General features: G+C 52.0%; 1 protein-coding gene and 1 pseudogene across 3 annotated transcripts; one reads left to right on the forward strand and one right to left on the reverse strand.

Annotated features, from left to right (window-relative positions):
• Positions 1-11,259: 11,259 nt before the first annotated feature.
• LOC136493290 (uncharacterized) lies at positions 11,260-22,134 on the reverse strand. Of its 3 annotated transcripts, none has more exons than XM_066489358.1 (5): positions 21,876-22,134; positions 21,521-21,797; positions 21,272-21,440; positions 20,911-21,196; positions 11,260-11,708 (listed from the first exon to the last, which is right to left on the reverse strand). In XM_066489358.1, exons 1-5 carry the CDS (start codon positions 21,942-21,944, stop codon positions 11,679-11,681), a joined length of 831 nt encoding a protein of 276 aa, XP_066345455.1. In that variant the 5' UTR covers positions 21,945-22,134; the 3' UTR covers positions 11,260-11,678. The 3 variants fall into 3 exon arrangements, with proteins under 3 accessions (XP_066345455.1, XP_066345454.1, XP_066345453.1); XM_066489357.1 differs by lacking the exon at positions 11,260-11,708 and adding an exon at positions 15,096-15,245; XM_066489356.1 differs by lacking the exon at positions 11,260-11,708 and adding an exon at positions 18,984-19,195.
• On the forward strand, positions 12,318-14,117 carry LOC136493826 (wall-associated receptor kinase 5-like; annotated as a pseudogene).
• Positions 22,135-22,736: the final 602 nt, after the last annotated feature.

Genomic DNA, 22,736 nt, shown 5'->3' on the forward strand with positions numbered 1-22,736 from the left:
GGTTCACATCAAGAATAGCGTCGGGCGTACCGGTGCTGTTCTGCCAAACCCTCGTACGAACACTGGCAGACGCGTCAGCTCACCACGACGTCCGCTTCGACGGAATGGAACACCATGACCGACAGACAACGCCTGCAAGTGGCGCCAGTGGTGGATGGGGCCATGACCTGGAGTTGTCCCTATTGACATCTACAGGGTCGGCGAGACCCGCATGAAGGATAAGAAGGACTCGGTGGTCCTAAAGGCTGTCCTCTCCCTCTCGTTTCTTCTTTTTTCCTCCACTATAACCCATGCTTTCCCTTGGTCTATAAAAAGAAAAGCAGGGCGTCCCATGGAGGGGGACAGGGATTGATCGATTGAGGCCAGACCCAATCAAACCACCACGAACCCATCAAACCTCGAACCAACCAGAACATAACACAAGCACACGGCTAAGCAGCAACCGAGCTCTAGCACCCGTCCACTCTTTCCACCAGAGACTTGGGACCTGTCCCTCTCTTGCCCGTTTGTAACCCCTACTATAAACTTTCGATGCTAGTAACACGAGCAGCAGCGATGAACTGGACGTAGGGACATTCTGCCCGAACCAATATAAACATCATGTCCTCTAAGCACACCATTCGACCTAGACGCGCAATACTAGAAATTTACTCATTGGTGGTAACTCAAAACATCGATAGTTGGCGCGCCAGGTAGGGGCCTTTTGCGTGTCTCAACATCCACACCAGGCCTCAGATGGCTAGTCACAACATCAGCTGGGTCCTAGGCGTGCATGTACGCTTTGGGGACCTGGACTTCATCGTCACGACAGAAGGAGAGTTGTTGCAGGCTTCCACCGCCATCCAACCTCTCCACTTCACCGGCCTTGATGCGATCACCAAGACGCATGAGGAGCTGCAGCTGCACACACCGGAGGCCCGCTCCCCCGGGAGCGGCCAGCTCCTTGGCTTCGACTATGGGAGGTTAGAGCGCCAGCTCAGTGCCTTCCTAGGACCCCGATCATCCTAGGAGGACCTACGCTACCTCACCTTCTCATTCACCAATGTCATGGCATACCTTACTGGAGGAGAGCCGCTCTCTTCGGAATACCTCATCTGGAGTGCCCCGACAGCGCTCTCGTTCGGTCTCCAGATCGTTGGCCACCTTTTGGCACAACGCACGCCTCCATCCCCCACGAACGACAAGTTCGTGGGGATGACCGAATATGTCATGGAATCTTTCCACAACCTCCTTGTGAGGGAAACAGAGTCGCCCTCCACCTCTAACTCCAGCAGGGGGAGCCATCACCCCTCTCATGAGTGTTTCATGGTAGGTACCCCTGAGAGACACGTTGAAAGCATCCAGGAGGAAGAGGCTACCCCAACAAATGACCTTGACAACGAGGTCGAGAGGGATGCAGGGGCCCCACTACGCCTATGGGTGGAGCAGCTGAAGGCCCAGCACCAAGAGCTTGAGGAAGCGCGAGTCCAGCTCGAGCAGGAACACGTGGAGCTCAAGCAAGAGATCGAGCGCCATGGAAATAGTGGGCGCGCACACACCATGGCCCATGACATGAACCAGAGGGTCATTGAGGATGATGAAGCGCTCCCACACTTTGCCCAGGCAAGCAAGAACATCGCTGCTGCGGTGGCCTTGCTCCGGGGGCTTCCGGGGCCCATGACACTTGAGGATCGTCAGGTCCATCACAATGCACAAGCCCTCGATCCATGATGCACAAGCCCTCAGTCTGCTATTAGGAGCCAGAACAAGCTAGTGATGGGCCGCCTGCCCTAGGCTTAGGGGCTAACCAGCCATCGGCTCCATCTGACCCTGAGGTCATGGAGCTTGATGAGGATCCAGCGACAGAGCCTGACTCTCTGGCCGACTAGAGGATGCCTTACCTCGACTACCTCCTCCACAAGGTGCTGCCGATGAACAAGATGGAGGCTCAGCGGCTCGTGTGTCGTGCGAAGTCCTTTGCCATTGTTGATGGTGAACTCTATAGGTGGAGCCACACCAAGATCCTGCAGTGCTGCATCCCCATCAAGCAAGGGAAGCAGTTGCTGAGTGATATCCATAGTGGGGTCTACGGTCATCATACCACATCTAGAACCCTGGTTAGAAATGCATTCCGACAAGGCTTCTACTAGCCGACCGTGGTAGCCGACGCTGAACATATTGTGCGCACCTACGAAGGGTGTTAGTACTATGCCCGGCAGACCCACCTATCGGCCTAAGCACTCCAAACGATCCCCATCACATGGCCGTTCACGGTCTGTGAGCTTGATCTAATTGGACCTCTCAAGAGGGCGTCCGGGGGCTATACACACTTGCTTGTCACCGTAGACAAGTTTACAAAGTGGGTAGAGGCTTAACCGATCTCTGCGATCAAGTCTGAGCAAGCCGTGCGGTTCTTTCTTGACATCGTCCATCGCTTTAGGATCCCAAACTCCATTATCACGGACAATGACACGCAGTTCACCAGAAAGAAGTTCCTACGATTCTGCGATGAATATCACATCTGCATCGATTGGGCTACCGTGGCGCACCCCCGCATGAATGAGTAGGTCGAGCGCACGAGCGGCATGGTCCTACAAGGCCTCAAGCCTAGGATCTTTAACCAGTTGAATAAGTTTGGCAGACAATGGGTCGCGGAACTTCCTATGGTGCTCTGGAGCCTAAGGACAACCCCTAGCCTGGCCACTGGCTACACACCATTCTTCATGGTCTATGGTTCTGAGGCTATCCTCTCGACTGACCTCGACTATGGAGCACCGAGGGTTAGGGCGTACGATGAGCAGGGAGCCAAGGCGTCCCTCGAGGATGCCATGGACCAGCTAGATGAAGCGCGCGACATCGCCCTCCTCCGCTTGGCCAAGTACTAGCAAGCATTGCACTGGTACCACAGCCATTGAGTGTAGGGTCGGGCCTTCAACATCAGGGACCTGGTGCTCCGTCTCGTCCAGAGCAACAAGAACCGCCACAAGCTCTCTTCATAATGGGAGGGACCGTACGTCATCGCGGAAGTGCTCCAACTAGGCACCTACAAGCTCAAGACCATCGACGGTGAGGTCTTCATCAATGCCTAGAACATCGAGCAGCTACGCCGTTTTTACCCTTAATATACGCACGCTTTCTCTTATCAATTTTGCTATCGACTGCTCGATCTTTAGTGACACCCGACCCCAGCAATAGCAAGGGGTCGGGCCTCACTTTTGGGCTAATAAGAGCATATCTATCCTATAGATAGTCTCTAAGTCCAACCCTTTCTCATGATTAAGACCTAGAAGCGAAGTTTGTGAAAACAATCGCTGAGTAAAACTGGTCGGACTACGAGAAACCTACGCCTCGGCGGCTATGACGTCTTTGCTCACCAGCGTGATCAGAGTTTTTTTCCGCACCCTGGGCTATTTGGCCATAGCCACGGAAATAGTCGGTAAGCGTTTAAGAGTCTATTCGCCTAGCAAACATTCTCTAAGCCCTACCCTCTCTCGTGTTGAGACCTAGAAGCTAGGGTTGTGGAAATAAACGTTGAGTAAAACTAGTCGGACTGTAAGAAACCTATGCCTCGGTGGCTACTGTGTTTTTGCTCACCAGCGTGATCAGAGTTTGTTCACCCGTACCCCGGGCTTTATGACCTTAACGACGGAAGGGATCAGAACACACTAACCTTTTTATACGAAAAGGGGAGAAGGGCTAAAAATCTGTTAGGCCATAACAAAATTTAAGAGCTTGTCCATTTATTACAAGTTCACCGCCTGGCTTATCTGCCTAACTAATTTCTTGGGGGATGATCTCATCCTCTATCATTATAGGAAAGCCCTGTGCCAGCGGGTCACCCAAACTGATCGAACGGCTCGGGCCGCTGCCGAGAGACTGTTATGGAGCAGTGGAATGCCACATGAGGGCTATGCCGACCCTATTACGAACAACGGACCTGGGTTCCACCCGGACATATCCGGTAAGAGCTCCCCGAACCCATCACTCTGCCATCGAGGTAAGTCCTATGCCAGCGGGTCACCCAAGTCGATTGGATGGTTCGGGCCGCTGTCGAGAGACGGGTCACCCCTAATTTATGCACATTCTCTCTTATTAATTTCGCTATCGAGCCCTCGACCCTAGCAATGACAGGGGGTTAGGCCTCACTCGGGGGCTAGCAAGAGTGTCTATTTGGTAGACATTCTAAATGCCTGACCCTTTTCTCACGCTATAACCTACAGGCAAGGTATGCGGAAACAAACTCTGAGTAAATCTAGTTGAACCGCAAGAAATCTACGCCCTAGAGGCTACGGCATTTTTGCTCACCAGTGTGTTCAGAGTTTGTTGCCCGTACCCCAAGCTTTAGCCTCTGCCTTCCAAGGAAGGGTTTGGAGGGGCCCACCTACAGAATCTCCATCGAGGAGGGGCCAGCGGGTCACCCAAGTCGATCGGACAGCTTGGGCCACTGCCAAGAGATGGGTAAGGAGCAGTGGGATGCCCCATACCGGTTGACATATCTGGTAAGAGCTCCCCGAACCCATCACTCGAGCCATCAAGGTAACTTTACCAACCCTCACTTTTCTTTTCCAGTGCATGATCATTCATTCATCCATTCTCATGCATGCATGCATGCATACATTCATTCATACATTCATTCATGCATTCATCCATACATTCATCCCATAAATCCAAGCATCGCATATGCAATTATTGCATCACAATGCTTCATGTCGGGTCATGAAGCGGTAGTCGTCTCATTCGATATGAGCGGCGACCGACCGAGGTTCGAAGGCCGGCCTACGAAGGGCTCGAGGCCGGCTCGCATCAAACAGAGTCAGGGGAGAAAAATATAGATGAGCCCTAGTGGACAGGGACATCTCGACCTTTCTCGTTCGATCCAAACTTTGAGCCAAGCCCACAGAATCTCCATCGAGGAGAGGCTAGCGGGCCACCTGAGTCGGTCTCCAGAACAACTCAGACATATGCCAGGAGGTGGGTTAAGGAGTAGTGGAATGCCACATGAGGGCTATGCTAACCCCATCAGCGAACAACAGGCCCAGATTCCACTCAGACATGCCCATTAGCGAGCTCACCGAGCGCGACACTCGAGCCATTAAGGCAAGTGTCATTAGCTTAGCCCCTCCGATTAGGGCAACCACGGATGGGGTGACGCATGAAATTTGACTGACCCCTACCGACCCCAACGGGGCTCGAGGGCTCGAGCCGCCTGACCCTAACTCAAGAATCCAACTGACCGGGGTTCAAAGGCTGGCCCGCGAAGGGCTCGAGGCCGCCTCGCATCGAACAAAGCCAAGGGAGAAAATGCAGATGAGCCCCAGCGGCCTTCGCCCGACCCACTTAGAAGCGGACAGGGTCATCTTAACCTTCTTGTTCGATCCTAACCTCGAGCTGATCCCATAGAATCTCCATCGAGGGGGGCCAGTGGGCCACCTAAGTCGCTCTCCGGAGCGACACGGGCATCTGCTAGGAGGCGGGTTAAGGAATAGTGGAATGCCACATGAGGGTTATGCCAACCCCGTCACGAACGACGGACTCAGATTCCACTCGAACATGCCCGTTAGCGAGCTCACCAAACGCGTCACTTGAGCCATTAAGGCAAGTGACGTCAGCTCAGCCCCTTTGGTTGTAGAAACCACGGGCGAGGTAACGATCACAAAGACGAGCCAACCCTCGATTGGACCCCCGGTACGCGTGGGGGCTCAAGGAAAGTTGGACTCGCATGAAGACCGAATGCACAATTACAGAACAACAAACCCCCATAGGGGTTGAAATCTAGAAAGACCTTTTCTGACCCACCAAATCTCACGGCTATACCCCCGAGGGGTCTGATCTCGACAAAAGGGAATCACCGTCCCCATGTCGCGCCGTGGGCGATAAAAGAAGGCCAAGGCCCTCAGAGTCCTCCCGTCCGGAAAAGCCTCCGAATGAGTATTCTACTCCTTTGTAGGCTCGGGCTACTGTCGAGGACCAATATTGGGGTACTCGAAAAGGAGGACCTAATGACCATCAACATTGATTCATCTGAGCTATCAAGAGCGCGACTACAGCTCCAACCGACGCTAGGCGTGCATGCTCCGCCTCACCTAACCTCTGGGTGAGGGCTCCACCACACCCAACCCCTAGGGGAGGGCTCCACCTCGCTTGCCCCCGAGGCCGTGGGCTCTGCCTCGCCTGACCTCTAGGGGAGGGCTCTGCCTCGCCTGACCCCAAGGCCACGAGCTCTACCTCGCCCGACCTCTAGTGGCGCACTCCGCCTCGCCCGACATCTAGGGGTGGACTCTGCCTCGCCCAACCCATGGGGAAGGGCTTCGCCTCTCCTGAGTTCTAGGGAGGACTCCACCTCGCCCGACCTCTGGGGGAGGACTCCGCCTCACCTGACCCCAAGGTAGCGGGCTCCGCCTCGCTCGACCCTTGGGTTTGCGCTCCACCTTGCTCGGCCTCTGGGGGAGGACTCCACCTCGCCTGACCTGAGGTCGCGGGCTCTGCCTCGCCTAACCCCAAGGCCGCGGACTCCGTCTCGTCTGATGGAGACCCATGCCACTGCCAACCACTCCAGGTCGAAGCGTATGGACCTAGGTCAAAGCTCTAACACCAGGGAAGAGGATGATATGCCCCGATGTAACCCGCGGCCATGGGGGGCCATACCAGAGGGTTCACATCAAGAACAGTGTCGGGTGTACTGGTGTTGTTCTGCCTAACCCCCATACGAACACTGGTAGACGCGTCAGCTCACCACGATGTCTGCTGGAACATAATGGACCGCCATGACCAGCAGATGATGCCTGCGCGTGGCGCCAGTGGCAGACGGGGCCATGACGTGGAGCTGTCCCTGCTGACATCTATAGGGGCCCATTCACTGGTCTGAAACTTGGCTGAAACTGGCTGGTTGTGTGAGAGAGAAATACTGTAGCAGCTGAAAGATGCACAGTGATTTATGAGAGAAGCAGCCGGCTGGTCTGAAAAAATCAGACCAGCGAACGACGCCATTCAGTACTTTGTACCTGCGATCAAATTATTTATTTTTTGGCTCTTTTTTTTAAAAGTTTTTCACAAAAATGCATCTAGAGGTATTCTTTCAAAATCTGGACCATTATCTCGGCGCCATCGTTGGTGGCGCCAAGCTTACACGTCTTGGCGCTAAAAGATTTGGTGCCTAGGTCTTGGGCTGACATAGGCGTCGACACAGACGTGACGGTGACTTGACGCCGTAGATCTTGACGCCGAGCTTGACGCCAAGATCATTGACGCCCGAGCTTGACGCCAAGATCATTGGCACTATACCCGGTATTAACTCCCTTCCTTTGTCTCTTCCTCTCTCTCTACCGCTCCCGAGCCAGTGCGCCGCCACCGCTACCGCACCACCACGCCCGTCGCCACATGGAGCCCCGACCGTCCCATGCCCGCCGCGCGCTGCCCCTCCCGGCCCGTGCCTGCCATGCACCGCCCCTTCTAGCCTGCGCTGGCCCCCGCCGTGCTGGCCGCACGTCGCGTCTCTCGGCCCATGACCTCGCCGGCCGCTCGCGGACCCAGCCCGCTTGCGCCGCCTCACCGCGCGGAGCCCCGGCCGTCCCGCGCCAGCCGCGTGGAGCCCCTCCCGGCCCACGCCCGCGTCGCCCCCGCCGTGCCGGCCACCCGTGGCCCTAGCCCACTCGCGCCGCCTCGTCCGTCGTGGCTCGTCGCGGCCGCCGTGCGCATAGGCTCTCCCTCCGGTGACCCCGCCCATGACACGGCCCCTGCTCCTAGCATGGCACGACCTCACCATCTATCGGGTTCATACACCCAGGGTCCCTCATGGACCTGCTTTCCAGCAAAAGCTCAGCCTAGCAGACGATGTTGTGAACGACGCGCAACTCTTGGGCCAACCCAAATACCTAAAACGACAGGCCAGAAGGGTGATCCAACCTCCGACCAAAAGGCCTGGCCAAGAGGAATGGCGCTCGCTTTTGACTCCAGCCCACCTCCGACCGGAAGGCCTGGCCAAGGAGGAACATCGCTCGCTTCTAACTTCGACCCGCCTCTTCGACCGGAAAGCCTGGCCAATGCCGCTTCTGACTCTGACCCGCGTCTCCGATCAGGGATGCATTGAACCTCTGCTTACATCTCTTCTCCGACTAGCACAATTAGAGCCGACTGGGACCAACCGACCAGGGACGCCGACTCGGTGAGAACCCAGGGAACGTATAGAGAAAGATAGGCACGACGCTCAAGTCAACCATAAAACCAAGGACCGTACCCTGTATACCTGCAGGACAGTACCAACAAGACATGTTAGAAGGGTGCCCTACAACCTTCCAGGCATGTCAGAACCCAGGCAGTATTATGGGCGCCGATGTTTGGCCCTACAGAGTTATGGGCGCCATCAATTCCCATACCAGGCAAACACGGTAAAACCCCCCACATGCCTCTGGGCATCAACAGTATTGTGGGCGCCTACCATCATCTTGTACCCGACGGCATGGGCAACAAGACTTAGTAGCATACGTACTCTCTCTCTCTCTCTCTCGCTTGTAAGGCCGTCCCCTTCATCTATAAAAGGGGATGCGCTCTCTCCCAACGAAGAGGATCCATCAGTTCACTTACACACACGACGATCGATCGAGGACTCAACTCCAAGGACTCGAACGATTCAAACAACCAAAAATCGATTCACACTCTGCTAGCTTTAGACACTCTAAAGCTACATAGAGCGCACGCTCGAATACTTAGCACACGTAGGAGCTTCCATCACTCTCGGCCCTTCGGTCCAAAGTCCGACTGGGCCTCTTGCACCCCCCATGTTTATCCCCCTCATTTGTAACCCCACAGCAAACTTCGAGCACCTAGGCTTAGGAATAAAGTCACCGACCGATTCAAACTGGACGTAGGGCACGTTGCCTGAACCAGTATAAACCCTATATCATTGAGTGCAAGGCCACATCCGATCACAACGTACATCAAAACTACAAATATTTATATGTTGGTCACTTTCTGCATCGACAGTTGGCGCCGTCCGTGGAGAAGATGTCGTACGTTAACGCTTTTGGTCATCGGATGGCCCACTTTTCCGCCACCTCCGCCATGGCGGGCTCAAGCGATACGACTCGCTTTGGCTCACTGGAGTTTCCCGCACTCCCACCTATTGGGATGTGGGATCCTCCCATCTTTGAGCCATCCCAGGCCTTCCCCTTCGAAAGCCTGGACTTCGTCGCCGACCGGTTCAGCGTGCTGCACCTCCGCAAGGAGGCACTTATTCTGGCTTCAACGACGAGGTGCCTGGAGATTCCCGGCGACTTCAACGACGAGGTGCCTGCGCTTCGCTCTGAGCCTGCGTAGGGCTCAAACCCAACTGTGAGTCATGTACGCTTTGTTATTTACTCGCTGTTTACTGTCTTTCGCCGATTCTCTAGAGGGACCCCATTGTCCCTACCATGACCACGATGCGACCGGTTCCCCTATGGCCTCGCGTCCCCCGTGGATGCATACGCCTAGGGGCTCTAAAGGATGCTGGCGCCACCCCCTCTCACATCCGAATTCGTGGGGATGGCGAGCTATGCTCCCGCCTCTTTTCACGACCTCATGAATGACGATGTTGAGAGCGACGACTCTAGCATTGGCGACGTCATGGCACCCAGCCACCCTCTGTCCACGAGTGCGCTATGACGGACGCTCTAAGACAGCCGTCGGTGGTGGTGGAGTCTCTACAGACCCACGCCCCTCTGGACCCTCACGCGGATGCCCTTGCGTGTGCCCAAGCGCACTGCGAGGAGCTATGACAAAGGTGGCAGAACTTGCCACCACCTGCGCCGGCGTGCTCGGTGCACCACGATGCGCCCTGTGCGTGTAACCCGCCAAGTCCAGCGTAACATCATCGATGGGGGGGGACAATCCCCCACAGTTCGCTCGAGCTGGTCAGAACATCGCCACGGCGGCGATGCTCCTGCGTGGCCTTCTCGAGCCCGTCGACCCACAGGAACAGGCGGTTCACCGGAACCTCCAGGCACTGGTAGAGACCGCCGCCATCCAACAGGCGGAGAGCTCCGCGTCGCGACATCGACTCGCGGCCTCTCTCCCCACCAGGGGGCGGGGATGCACCAAACGCATCGCTCCATCTGCTCGCCACTACAGCCGTCAGGCACGGAACAGGAGGGCGTAGCTGTGCGGCTGCGCCACAGCCTGACCTGGTACCCGCTCCACACCGACCGCCTATGCATGAACGCCTCGGGCCAAACCAAGACGCTTGGTTTCAGGAGTGGGAGAGGAAAGGGGGGACAAAGGGAACTCCCATTGTGTGGGAGGGGTCTCTTGGGCCTGATTTCTTTGAGGAACCAGTGTATCAGTTTCTGTCCGAGAGCAAGAGTGATTTCACTAAAGAGTGCCCTCTCAGAGGATACGATAACAGAAAGGAAGATTGGCCAAAATGCATGCATGGTGAGGACTACTTAGTGCAGATGTTCACCGAGGGGATCGACGAAGGTCGTCGCTTCTTCAAATGCCCGCGAGCATGGATAATTGCTATTATATTTCGTTTGTTAAATATGTTTCTCGAATATCCTTATAACTCACGGGACATACTTATTGTAGTCTTCCGAGTCTAAAAAAACTATGGGTTCACTAGGTGGGTCAATCCTCGACCAATTTATCCGCATCAGCAGTACATCTACTACCTGTAGGACCAAATCTTTGATCTACAAAGGGAAGTTAGCAGCGGGTATAAGGAAGACGAAGACGACGACAACAACAATGGTGCAAATTCATAGGAGGCACTCTGCAATGATCCATATTGCACCTGCCCTAATCACAAGAACAAGGGGCCTCCGCTGTCACCCCCGCCACCACCACCACCAACAACAACAATGGGAGGCTACTGTGGAGAAGGCGCAACACAATTTGCTATGTGGCCACACTACTAGGACGACCCTATCTTATTCACATGGCACATCCATGTGTTTGTTGTTTGGTTTAATTATCTAAGGCATGTTAGGTTTAGTCGAAGAAACTATGTACCCTTGTTTGGTACATGTTCGCACATGCCATTTTGTGTGCTTGTTGTTCGCTTCAATTACCTAAGGCATGTTAGGTTTAGTTCAGAACCTCTATACCCTAGTTCGGTACATGTTATCACATGCCATTTCATGTGTTGTGTGTGTTGAATTATATAATACCCTACTTCGTTAGATTTTGTTTGCAGCACGTGATTATATTTCACTACGTCCGCAATATTAAACTGAATATTATGACCACAAATAATAAAACCACTACATAATGAAAAGTCCAATACTATGACACATTAAACAACACAATAATACTAGAAGTACGTGCCGACAAACTAAATAACGCAATACATGACCTAAGCATGCCCATACTTAAAGTGCATTACATGACAACACAATGAAAAATCCAAAAGTAGGCAACATTGTTCATGAATAAACCATAGAACTTGTAAGTAATGGAGACTACTGAGTGCAATGAGACCACTTTCTCTTTCTCAGGGCATCGGGATTCTCCTCCATCGCTGCTTTCGCTCGGCGTGCACGCTCAAGCTTCTTCTCCCTCTCCTCCCTGTATGTAGCAACACGCCTCCTTTCCTCATCTTCCTTGTGCTCCTTTTCTGCAGCCTCCTCTCTACGTCTCTTCTCCACCATCTCCTTGTCCTCTGCCTCCCACCGCAATAGTTTCTGCATCCATTCCTTGTCTTCAGGCTCGATCTCAGTGTCGATCCACTACTCAAAATCACAGAGCGGTGGAGGGGTCTGCAACAAATGCAATTGTTACAAAACAAAAAAATCATGCAAGATGTCATATGACACAAAATAATTATTACACAACATCAATTCCTCACCATCTTGTTAATGCGGCGCTGACGAAGTGTAGCTCAAACGCAAAATTGGAACACATCCAATACCTCTGCATATATGTGTCCTCTTCATCGGACTTGGCTACGTTGCAAGGATCGCCGCAAAAGCACATGGGCACTGGAACACCACTAGACAGAGGCAATGGGTCGAAGGCATTTCCGGTCATCCGGCCATAACTACAATTTAGCCATTTTCGTTCTAAGAACTAAAAGCAATTAACATTAAACCCTACACCTAGGGTTTTCCATTTGATCCACAACAATGAACCCACAACATAACAACGTGCGCTGATGTTATCTTGGTTTGCTAGCTTTTTCATGTCTTGGCATCCTACGGTTGTATAATATAAATATTAAAATTCAATGAAACCCTAAGTAATGATGATTCTTAAGTTAAAAAAATCCGACTAATATATACCGAATCGACGTGAAAAAAACTAGGAGGGAGCGAGGATACCTTGCTCTCAAAGATCTACGGATCAAACCAAAGTTTCCAAGGTCCAATATGCTGATTCGTGAGGTAGAACGAAGTGGGGAGAGAAAAAAGGCGAGAGGGAGAAGAAAGAAGAAGAAGAAAGCTAGGGCGGCAAGGTTGGGAGTCAGGTTAAAACACCACCTCGGCGCCAAGATCTTCGGCGCCAAGCTTGGCGCCAAGATCCACGACGCCAAGCTGGCTGCCAGGTCAGCGTCCACGCCGCCAACGTGGCCCCGACCTAGGCGCCAAACCCTTTGGCGCCGAGACGTGTAACCTCGGCGCCACCAACGATGGCGCCGAGCTAAGGGTCCAGATTTTGAAAGCATACCTCTAGGAGCATATTTGTGAAAAACTTTCAAAAAACGGGCCAAAAAAAAAAAATCGGTACCTGCGATGTACTTTGTGGTGGCGGCGACAATGATAGAGCAGAGGCAATGCTCACAGGAATGTTGATCCACCGTGAGGCTTACTGGGACCTTTTATTTTATTAACATGTTGTGCATCCCGGAGGAGGGTGCACCAAAGGTTTGTTAGAGTTCCCAGTTGGGACGGTACGTGGGGCGTCACCCCTCTCGACTCGGTCATGTGACCATTGTCTAAGATCAACTCAACAGTTTCTGCAACGTCTACGGTAGCTTTGTTATTTGGCTACTGCCACTATGCCATAATTGTCAATCACTGTCGCTTCAAAACTAGTTTTCACTGTCGGATTTTGATCTAATAGTGGGTAATGGACAATGATGTCCACGACGTTTAATTATATGTTGCTCATCCTGCAGTGATACCCATTTTCGTAAAAAAAAACATAAAAAAAACCATCGCACCACCGTGGAGGCTGTGCCGAGGCCCGCGGAGGCCGCCCCTCGCTCCGATCCCATGCAACCAACACCTCCTACCGCTTCTCAGATGTCCGCGACAAGTTCACCACCATCGTTGGTTGCAGCACACCCTCGCCTACATCTACGACGTCAGCAGGACAGAGCGGCTGCGTCTCGACATGTGGCGACCTGTCGGATCTAACGGATGGCTTCTGCTCGGGCATGGGGTGCTGCCAGACAAGCAGACCTAGGGACATGGACTACTACAATGTCAACTTCGACAGCCGTTTCAACACAAGCCAAATCTCGCACTTCAGCAGGTGCAGCTACGCCGTGCTTATGGAGGCGACGGCATTCAACTTCAGCACCGCGTACATTAGCACAACCAGGTTCAACGACACCAATGCTGGGCGCGCACCCACGGTGCTTGACTGGGCGATAAGAAATGGGACGACGGTGTCATGTGAGGAGCCAAGCGGAACGAGACGGGCACTTATGCGTGCCTTAGCAGCAACAGTGAGTGTGTGAACTCCACCAACGGACCAGGGTACATGTGCAATTGCAACAAAGGGTATCAAGGCAAACCTTATCTTCTAGATGGATGCCAAGGTACTGATTCAACTTGATTTCGGATGTTACATGGGCGCGCACGCTATCCTTCATCTATTTCCTAACATCCAGTACTAATTTCTTTGCTCATCTTACCGCAGATGTAAATGAATGTGATGACAACCCATGCCCTTCGGGTGGCATTTGCCACAACACGGTACCAGGATATTGGTGTTCTTGTCAACTAGGAAGGAAGTTTTCAGAGAAAAACAAAACATGTGATCCTGATACCCACCTAATAATAGGTATGGTTATTCGTTATCAGTTAGTTAGATTATTAAAGGTGTTCCCATTTATGTAAAATTAATTAGTAATTCCTATCGGAACTCCAAAGGAGAGCTTAAGAATTGCTGACTGGTGCAGGAGTTTCCTAACAATGATGATTTTGACTAATGCTATTGTGCAGGAGTTACAACCGGCTTCTCCGTTCTCATGATTCTCATTTGCTGGATACATGATCCTCCAAAAGAGAAAATTGACCAAAGTCAAGCAAGAGCATTTCCGCGAACTTGGAGGCATGATTCTCTTTGAGAGGATGAAGTCAGAGAAAGGTCTTGCTGAACTTATACAAGCCACAAATAACTATGATAAGAATAGAATAATTGGTAAGGGAGGCCATGGGACAGTCTACAAAGGGATAGTTAAGGACAACATGCCTATTGCGATCAAGCGATGTGCGCTGATTGATGAAAGGCAAAAGAAAGAATTTGGCCAAGAAATGTTAATACTCTCCCAGATCAATCATAAGAACATTGTCGAACTAGTGGGATGCTGCCTTGAGGTGGAGGTTCCGATGCTAGTGTATGAATTTATCCCAAATGGGACATTGTTTGACCTTATCCATGGGAAGGACCAAGCATTGCAAATTTCTTTCAGCACTCTACTAAGGATTGTTCATGAAGCAGCCGACGGGCTTAACTTCTTGCACTCGTACGCATCTCCCCCGATCATCCACGGTGATGTGAAGACCGCCAACATCCTTCTTGATGACAACTACATGGCAAAAGTGTCAGACTTTGGAGCCTCTGTACTAGCCCCATCCGACGAAGATCAGTATGTTACAATGGTTCAAGGAACCTGTGGCTATCTAGACCCTGAATACATGCAGATATGCCAACTGACAGATAAAAGCGATGTTTACAGTTTCGGCGTTATTCTTAACTAGACGGGCCTGAGACATACAGAAGCCTGTCGTCGAATTTCCTTATAGCTATGAAGGAGAACAGTCTTGACGCTGTCTTGCCAAGCCACATAAAGGGGCATGAGAGCCCTGAATTGATCAGAGGGCTTGCAGAGCTAGCCAAGCAATGCTTGGACATGTGCGGCAGCAATAGACCATCCATGAAAGAGACAGCCGACGAGCTTGGCAGATTGAGGAAGCTTTCGCTGCATCCTTGGGCACAGCTTGAAGCAGAGGTGGAGAATCAAAGCCTTCTTGGCAGTGCCGGCCCTAAGGGTAGGCCACGAGGTGCGACGGCCGAGGGCCCAAGCGGAGAAGGGGTCCAAGCCCAGGTATACAAACTCTCAGGTCCTATAGTCCATTAGGCATTAGCAAACTAATAAGAAGAGAGACATAGAACTGACTAGACGGTCCAAAAAGACAACATTGACATTTCTTTCCTAGTTTTCTTTCCCCACGCCTTCGGGTAGAGAGGAGGCGAGGAGTCACGCTACACACAACACACTCTGATCATGAGTTCGGGACGTGCGCCTTACACGCGCGGAGCTGGTGAGCCGCGCCGCCGCGAAGAGCTAGACTACCGGAGACACGGACACGACGCACGAGGACGGCGACCAGGTAGGGCTCCACAACGACGACATCTTGATTCTTTGCTTCTTATGAATTGCGATCACCGATTAATTGTTTAGGCCCAAGGTATTTTTTCCCTTTTTATTTTTAATCTAAATTAATTATTTGTATAGTATTCCAGACTTCTAGTACTTTGTACCCATATAGTCATATTTTTCTTTTAATTTACATGTTAGAATTTTATAATGTTACCTAAGAAACATTTGTCATGGGTGAAAAAAGAAAACGAATATATTATTTTTTTAATCTACATTATTCCACAATAATTATCATACATTTACAAATATATTCCTTAATCTATATTGTTCCTCGATAATTATCAGACATGTTAAATTAAAAATATGTTATTGAATTTGCTTTCGTTTTGCAAATAAATTAGCGCCTATATATTATAAAATTTTATACCTGGTCAAGAGGGGCCGTTACGACAAGATCGCCGGAAGGCCCTTAAAATAATAGGACCGGCACTGCTTCTTGGTGGGACACCGTCTGCCCACCTAGAATTACTAGAAGATAATACTAGTGGGTACCATACACAGGAAGGTGAGATCCTTCCAATGAACCCAGCAAGCTGGTATCATGCGAGGTGAGGCCAAGAAAAAACATACTTTGTGCTCCATCAAAATTTATACATGACGGGATATTTCCTCATTTGCTAGATGAGTTGTCTATCTGAAAGTATTTTCGCAGTTCTGGATGTAACGGTAACAACATGTCTGTAGCTACGAATCTGTAATCTACTATATATTGTTTTGTGTACTTTTTTTTTCCTATTATTCAACCCAGCTAGCCTTTGTGAGACCTGCAACAATAATCCCCAGCATGTGCTAATTGGGATGCTATGTAAAAATGTGTGTAACTGTGTTGAATAACTTTTTTTAAAAAAATTATTCAAGTCTTTACATAATTTGTGCACTTAACTATGTATTATCCATTATTATAATAACTAGCTAGGTGATCTATGCAAATAGCATGGATAGTTGGTTTTTTTTTCATTGTAACATATGTTCCTGGATGATTCAAGTTGGAATTGTATCTTGGATTATGCATTCTATGGGCTACTTTTGTGATCTGCCATTATGTTTTTTTCTCGATTGGACATATATGCCCGTTTTTCATTAAGAGGAAGTTGTGTAAACAAACGTTACAAAGCGGAACAATCGTGGTGGCGAGGAGCCATCACGAGAGGCCGAGCAAACCTAGCTACTGGGTTCCGGAGCGTTGTATTACATCGAGCTCAGGATTGTGCGACCAAATCGGGCAAGCTACAGCAAGGGTCCTAAACCCTGCCTCCACCCAAATCTCAGCCTCTCTAATCACCGCGCGGTAGAGATCCAGGACGCTAGCCGATGTGCCCTGGAAGGTCCTCTTGTTCCGCTCGAGCCATAGTGTCCAGGAGACAAGGAGCACAAGCGTATCGAAAGCCGGGCGTGCATCTGCGGAAAGTCGTTGGCGTTCCAGGAGCCACCAGTCGACCAAAGTAGCGCCGACCGCCGACAAGGCTGACTAGACTGAGGAGCCTGAACCAGAGCTCACGGGCCACCACACAGCCGAGGAAGAGGTGATCCCCGGTTTCGCTCTCCTGATCACAGAGCGCGCAGACATCAGTGTCCTGCAGTCCGTGGCGCATACGACGTTCCGCGGTCCACAACCTGCGATGTAGTACCAGCCAGAAGAAAAACTTCACGTGCGGCGGCGCCTTCACCCGCCAGACTTCTCTTGCGCCCGGCAGCGACCCCGCGCCGACGAAGAAAGTATGGTACGCGAACGACGCGGCGTACTTGCCGTCCGGCGACCACTTCCAGACAAAGCGATCAGACGCCAACGGGTCGAGTTCCACATTGCTCAGCAGCCGCCAAACACGCAGGTACTGGCAAAACACCTGCGTGGTGAGCGCGCCCAGCGGCGCTGGAACAAGCCATCCTTCACCGTCCTCCGTTTTCCGGCTCTGGAGATGGCCGCAAACAGCTCCGGTGCCAAAAAAACATAGCGGTCCAACCGGTGCCCAGCAGTCAGTCCACAGCTTCGCCGAGCTCCCGTCCCCCAGAACGACGGACATGCTAACCGCGCTCATCGCGGCAACTTGCTTCTCCGACCTGGGAGGCAGCATCGTCCAGCCACGTTCTGGCTCAGACCTAGCCAACCATTCCCAGCGCAGGCGTAGAGCGAGACCGAAGAAACGAAGATCCAGAATGCCCAACCCACCGAGAGACGTCGGCCTGCATACCATTGTCCAGGCAACCTTGCATTTGCCTCCGGAGACGGACTCGGTACTAGCCCAAAGGAACGCCCGGCGACGCTTATCAATCTGTGCAACTGCCCTCGACGAAAGGCAGCACGCGGTGCTCAGGTGCACCGGAATTGCGGACAGAGTGACCTTGGTGAGCAACACCTGGCCAGTGTGAGTGAGCAACCCGGACTTCCAAGTGGGAATTCTGGCCGCCACCGAGTCCACAAGCGCCTGCTCATCAGCGCGTTTCAAGCTGGTGAGCGACAGAGGTATACCCAGGTACTTGCACGAGAAAGGCGCGACGATACACGGGAACACCTGCTGCACCAAGTTAACCATCTCATCGGTGCACTGAATCGGCGTCGCAACGCATTTGTCGATGTTGGTGACTAGGCCCGACGCACCCGCGAACAACTGGAGGATCTGCTGCAGGTGCCAATATACGACTTGACGCAGGTGGTCTACACACTTGGATAGTGGCCCTAAACGTCAAAATTAACCAGCTCCGCCACTACCACCATCGTCGACTCGTGCGCATACATCAACACTAATCTTCATCGCCTTCCTCGCTCGTGTACCAGATAGCCCAAAGGTTCACCACGACCCGTGTCAAATCGTCACGTGGTAGAGATCACATCACCAACGATCCCCTTAGTTCGTGAACTCTGCACACGTGCTCAACAATCCCGATGCATGGCCCATACACACTTGACTATCGCCGTGTTCGCTTGGCTTATAAGCCGTACTTTTTCAGCCAACGAACAGTATTTTTCTCTTATAACAAATCAGCCAACGGTACTTTCAGCCATGGCTTTTCAGCCAAGCGAACATGGCATATATTGCATTCTAGGAGGGAGTGCCTCCATGAATCTGTGTTAACAGCCCGGTTGATCGGACTGCGAACGGAGAAGAAGGTGGGATCGCCGACCAAAGTGGTCTGGTTACAGAGGAGCTCTTCTTCCTTAGCAAGGAACGAATTTAGTTAATACATGTTCGATGATTTCCTCTCTCCTCTCCAGCTGCCTAAATATCACTCCTCTCGGTGTCACAACGGGTTCAGACCCATTCTGGGCCGCTCACACGGGAGCTTCTGGCTCGGGCCCTTCTGCTACGCCTTGGTCTGGGCTTCTCTGGTGTTGGGCCGAGATGTGGGGCGATGACATCCCCTTCCCCTTGTGTAGCGGCATGTCTCCATGCCGGAGCAGCTGGGAAAAGCTGGCGCAGAGCTTCTTCGTCCTCCCAGGTCACGAGCGATGCATCGAGGCCGGACCACTTGATGTAGACTTGCGATACCGTGTCGAGACCACGATAATGGAGTCGGCGCTAAAAAACCAGCTCGGGAACTTGCAGCGAGTCATCGACGTCCGGGAGCATGCTGGAGACGGTGATGGACCAGGGTCCAGGGGTTACTACTCGGATGCGCCCTGAGCTGGCCTACGATCTGCTAAAGGACGCGAGACAAGGTGGCGTGAACTTCAGGCTATCAAAATCAACCTAGTCAGTGTACTAAGAAAGTTAGATTCTGTAACAGGACTACGACTCTTCTATTCTAACTGTAAGACTAGTTACGCACTCTTACCCTCTCCTCTATATAAAGAGAGGTATGATGCACCTCTTGTAACCCTAACAACCATACCAATCAATCCAACGTAAAAGGCTACACGTCGACTGGATATAAAGGCTATTACTCGACAAGATGGTCCGAACCAGTATAAATCGTTCGTCTCTTTGCGTTAATTGTTGAGTTTTGCGTACGTCGAAGCTCTTCGAATATCGTTCTGGGTAACCCCGTGACGAGTTGCCAGTCACCAAACACCGATAGCTGACGCGCCAGGTAGGAGCTTTCGGCGACTTCGCGATCGAGAGCTCGTCGGACCTCGACATCATGATTTTCTCGGCGGGAACTACCTTCATCTTCGGCTCCTGGATCTGCAAGGCAGACGATAATGGCAAGCTCCAAAGTCGTCTCATGGGGATCTCAGCGCCTCAGGCTTCTCCAGCTGTCTCCACGACCACGCTGGATCAACTCACCGAGAAGTTTTCTCACCTCTCGCTTTCCGATCCAACTCGGACACGGGAGGCCAGCAAGAACCAAGACTCCCACTCGGACACGAGCAAGTTGTCCGAGTTGGAGATCCCATCTGAAGTCCAAGCTGAAGAACCGAGTCGTTTTCCACTTGGACTCAGGAATACAGCTTCAATCTATCAAGATACGATTGGCTACCTCATGCAGTCAAAGCAAGAGATCCCTCTTACGGGTGCCCAGAAGGGTTTGGTCCTATCAATCACACCTGAAGGAGGCATCGTCCATTGGCCGGGTGCTCGACCCGGTACTTCGTCAACAGATCCATCTTGCCTAATCGGCATGGTCGAACTCCTGCCTTACCAGGATGGCAGTACCCTTCCAGCTGACGACGATCACGGTTCTACGGAGATCTTGGACAGCGCGACTACTGCAGAATCTGGAACGCACTCGGCCACAGGACACTCCAGGGAAGTCTTTATGGCCGGTCAACCACCTCATATCCCTATGCCTCAAGCACCAGATATTCAAGAAGGAGAAGAAACTCTGTCCAACATCTCCCCGGATACCCCGGCCCCTGAACCGACTCGGCACGTCGGCGCTCCGCGGCAGCCAACTCCTCAGAGTGATGCTGTTACAAGCGGGCAACCTTGGCAGCCAAGTCGGCATGTATCAACTGCGCCTGTTCTGACGCCTTCACTTCCAACTCCTGAACAGCAAGCTACTCGTCCAACATTATTCAATGTTACCGGGTACTAAGGCCCTCCACAGCGTGGGAGTGGAGCCAGCAACAAGATCGGGTCCCACATGTACAACTAGCAGCGCTTCCCAATTGCTGCAATGTGTAGAGAGTAGGAGGCATCACTCTGGGACCCACGTTGTAAGAAAAAAAGTACTCAAAAGCTGCCAGGACAGAAGACTCACGGAGCTGCTTTGGTGCCAACGAAATGATTTTTTACGGTTTGGGCACCGGAGCAAGTAGTTGCGTCGCTCTTCATTTTTCTGGAACTAGCACCACTGGCTGCAGTGTATGGAGTGGCTCTTCAATCATCTCTCTCCTATTCTAGCGTCACTCAAGCACCACGCTGTGGAGGGCCTAACAATGCTTATATAATCAGAAGGATACGACTTACCTTGAAAATGGAATCAAACTCAGCGGCCTTCGAACTGGCCACACTCCACGCTTCCCTGGCTCGACCCAGACTAGGAGCATACGACTCCAGACGCGGATGAGTGTTACTCGGCTGCTCCAGCTGAGTAGCCTGCCTCTCCGTTACAGCTGAGCTACCCGGTACCTCCACATTTGGAACAGGCTCAGCAGCTGCTGTGCTCAGCGCCGGATCCATTCCAAGGTTGCCTGTCGATGCCTCCTTCTGCACCATGGGGTTGGCATCATGGCGTGGCAGCGTATTCTCTTTGCTGAACAATCCAGTTCATGAAGAGTTAATAACACAGAGATACCAGAGTACAGATTTATATGATCATTACACTTACATCTCAGGGATCTTTTTAAAAGCTGATAGCTTTCTTGAAGCAAGGGGGGTTGCTCCCCCAAATGACACGCTGTCATCCCCGAGATCCGGTATCTCCAAGAGATGGCTCTTGATCTGGGCCACCACGTCAGGGCCTATGCTATTCTCAAGTACCTCCCTGGCAGCCGGCTCTGTGTTACCAGACATCACACTAGACTATTAAACAGACTGACTACTTTTCAAGGCAGCCAAGAAGGAAACAAACTCTTACCCTGCTGTCGAGGAGTACTCTCACTTTGCTTCCGCGTTGCTCTCCGTGGTCTTCTCTGCAAGGGCGTGGAGTCCTCTGACTCCACACTCGGGCTTCGCGCTCGCTTCTTCCCAGCTTCCTCACCCTGCCTCCGGTCTCCCTGGATGTCTGTCAGGGTGGCTTTGGAGTCTGCCAACTCCTCCCCAACCCTTGCAGCACTCCGAGCACTAGCGCCGGTGTCCTTGGCTGGTGGCGGCGGTGGTAGCGGAGGGAGATCCATGAAGTTACGCCCCAAATGCTGCAGATGGACACAACACAGTATCAGTTACGATACTCGCCCTTAATCAGTTAAACATGGATATCCCAGGAAACTTACATCTGGTGGCGGGTTTGCGGCGGAGTACTCGTCCTTAGCCGTGGGTAGCTCTTTCAACTGAGCAAACATGTGCTGCAGTCGATCCAGCGACTCCGCCTCAGGTAGCCTTTCCTTGATGACTCGACCTGGGTCTTCAGGGCCCGTGTACTCAAACCCATAGTTCAGCCTCTGCTGTAAGGGTTGTACTCGGCGCCCTAACCAGCTGGCGGCTACGCCTTCTCCAGGCCGACTTTGCGATGTACGGCAATTTGAGCAACATGCGGACGGATGACTTCAAAATCCTCCATTGCATTAGATCTTGCGATTGAGGGGAGAGATATAAACAAAAAAAAAACTCTGCCACGACCTAAAGTATGTGTAAGGTCGCCATCAGTCACGAGGCGCAATAGATGCACCCACCAAATCTTTACCCAGTTGGTCAGGACAAATTATCCAGCTTTATTTTTAATCAAATCTAGAGTAGTATAGATTTGTTGCTGAGTTCCCATAAAGTAAGTAGAACGCTCTTTATCTGGTCGGGCGACCAAGATATGACCTAGTAATATGGAGAAAGAAAAGACTCTATCAGAGGAGAGCTTCATTTTATTTCTCTGTAGTTTGCTCCTGATAACCTACAGCTATCTGAGGATCCCCATCAGCTAGTGCTCTCGGAGTAGGAAAGCAGCAGCAGCAGTGAAGCGTACCACAGCCCCATATCTTACTGGTGGGTGGTGGCCACGAACGCAGCACCACCGACACGTCTATGCAGAATTGCTCGTCCGGCATGGACATGCAGCCACGGTGGATCACGACGGTGCAGGTGCAGCCGCGACACCGCGAGTAGTAAACACTGAACAGCCGGCACAAAGGAGACATCACCAT

This window comes from Miscanthus floridulus, chromosome 11, assembly GCF_019320115.1.
Source record: "Miscanthus floridulus cultivar M001 chromosome 11, ASM1932011v1, whole genome shotgun sequence".
NCBI classification, from domain to species: domain Eukaryota; kingdom Viridiplantae; phylum Streptophyta; class Magnoliopsida; order Poales; family Poaceae; genus Miscanthus; species Miscanthus floridulus.

Excerpts from the sequence above, each read along its gene's own strand:
- LOC136493290 (XM_066489356.1), bottom strand. The coding sequence starts at position 21,944 with ATGTTTGCTCAGTTGAAAGAGCTACCCACGGCTAAGGACGAGTACTCC. Across the intron at positions 21,197-21,271 it reads TTTAAAAAGATCCCTGAGAT|CAAAGAGAATACGCTGCCAC; the intron begins GTAAGTGTAATG and ends TGGATTGTTCAG. Across the intron at positions 19,196-20,910 it reads AGTTTGATTCCATTTTCAAG|ATCGTAGGCCAGCTCAGGGC; the intron begins GTAAGTCGTATC and ends GTCCTTTAGCAG.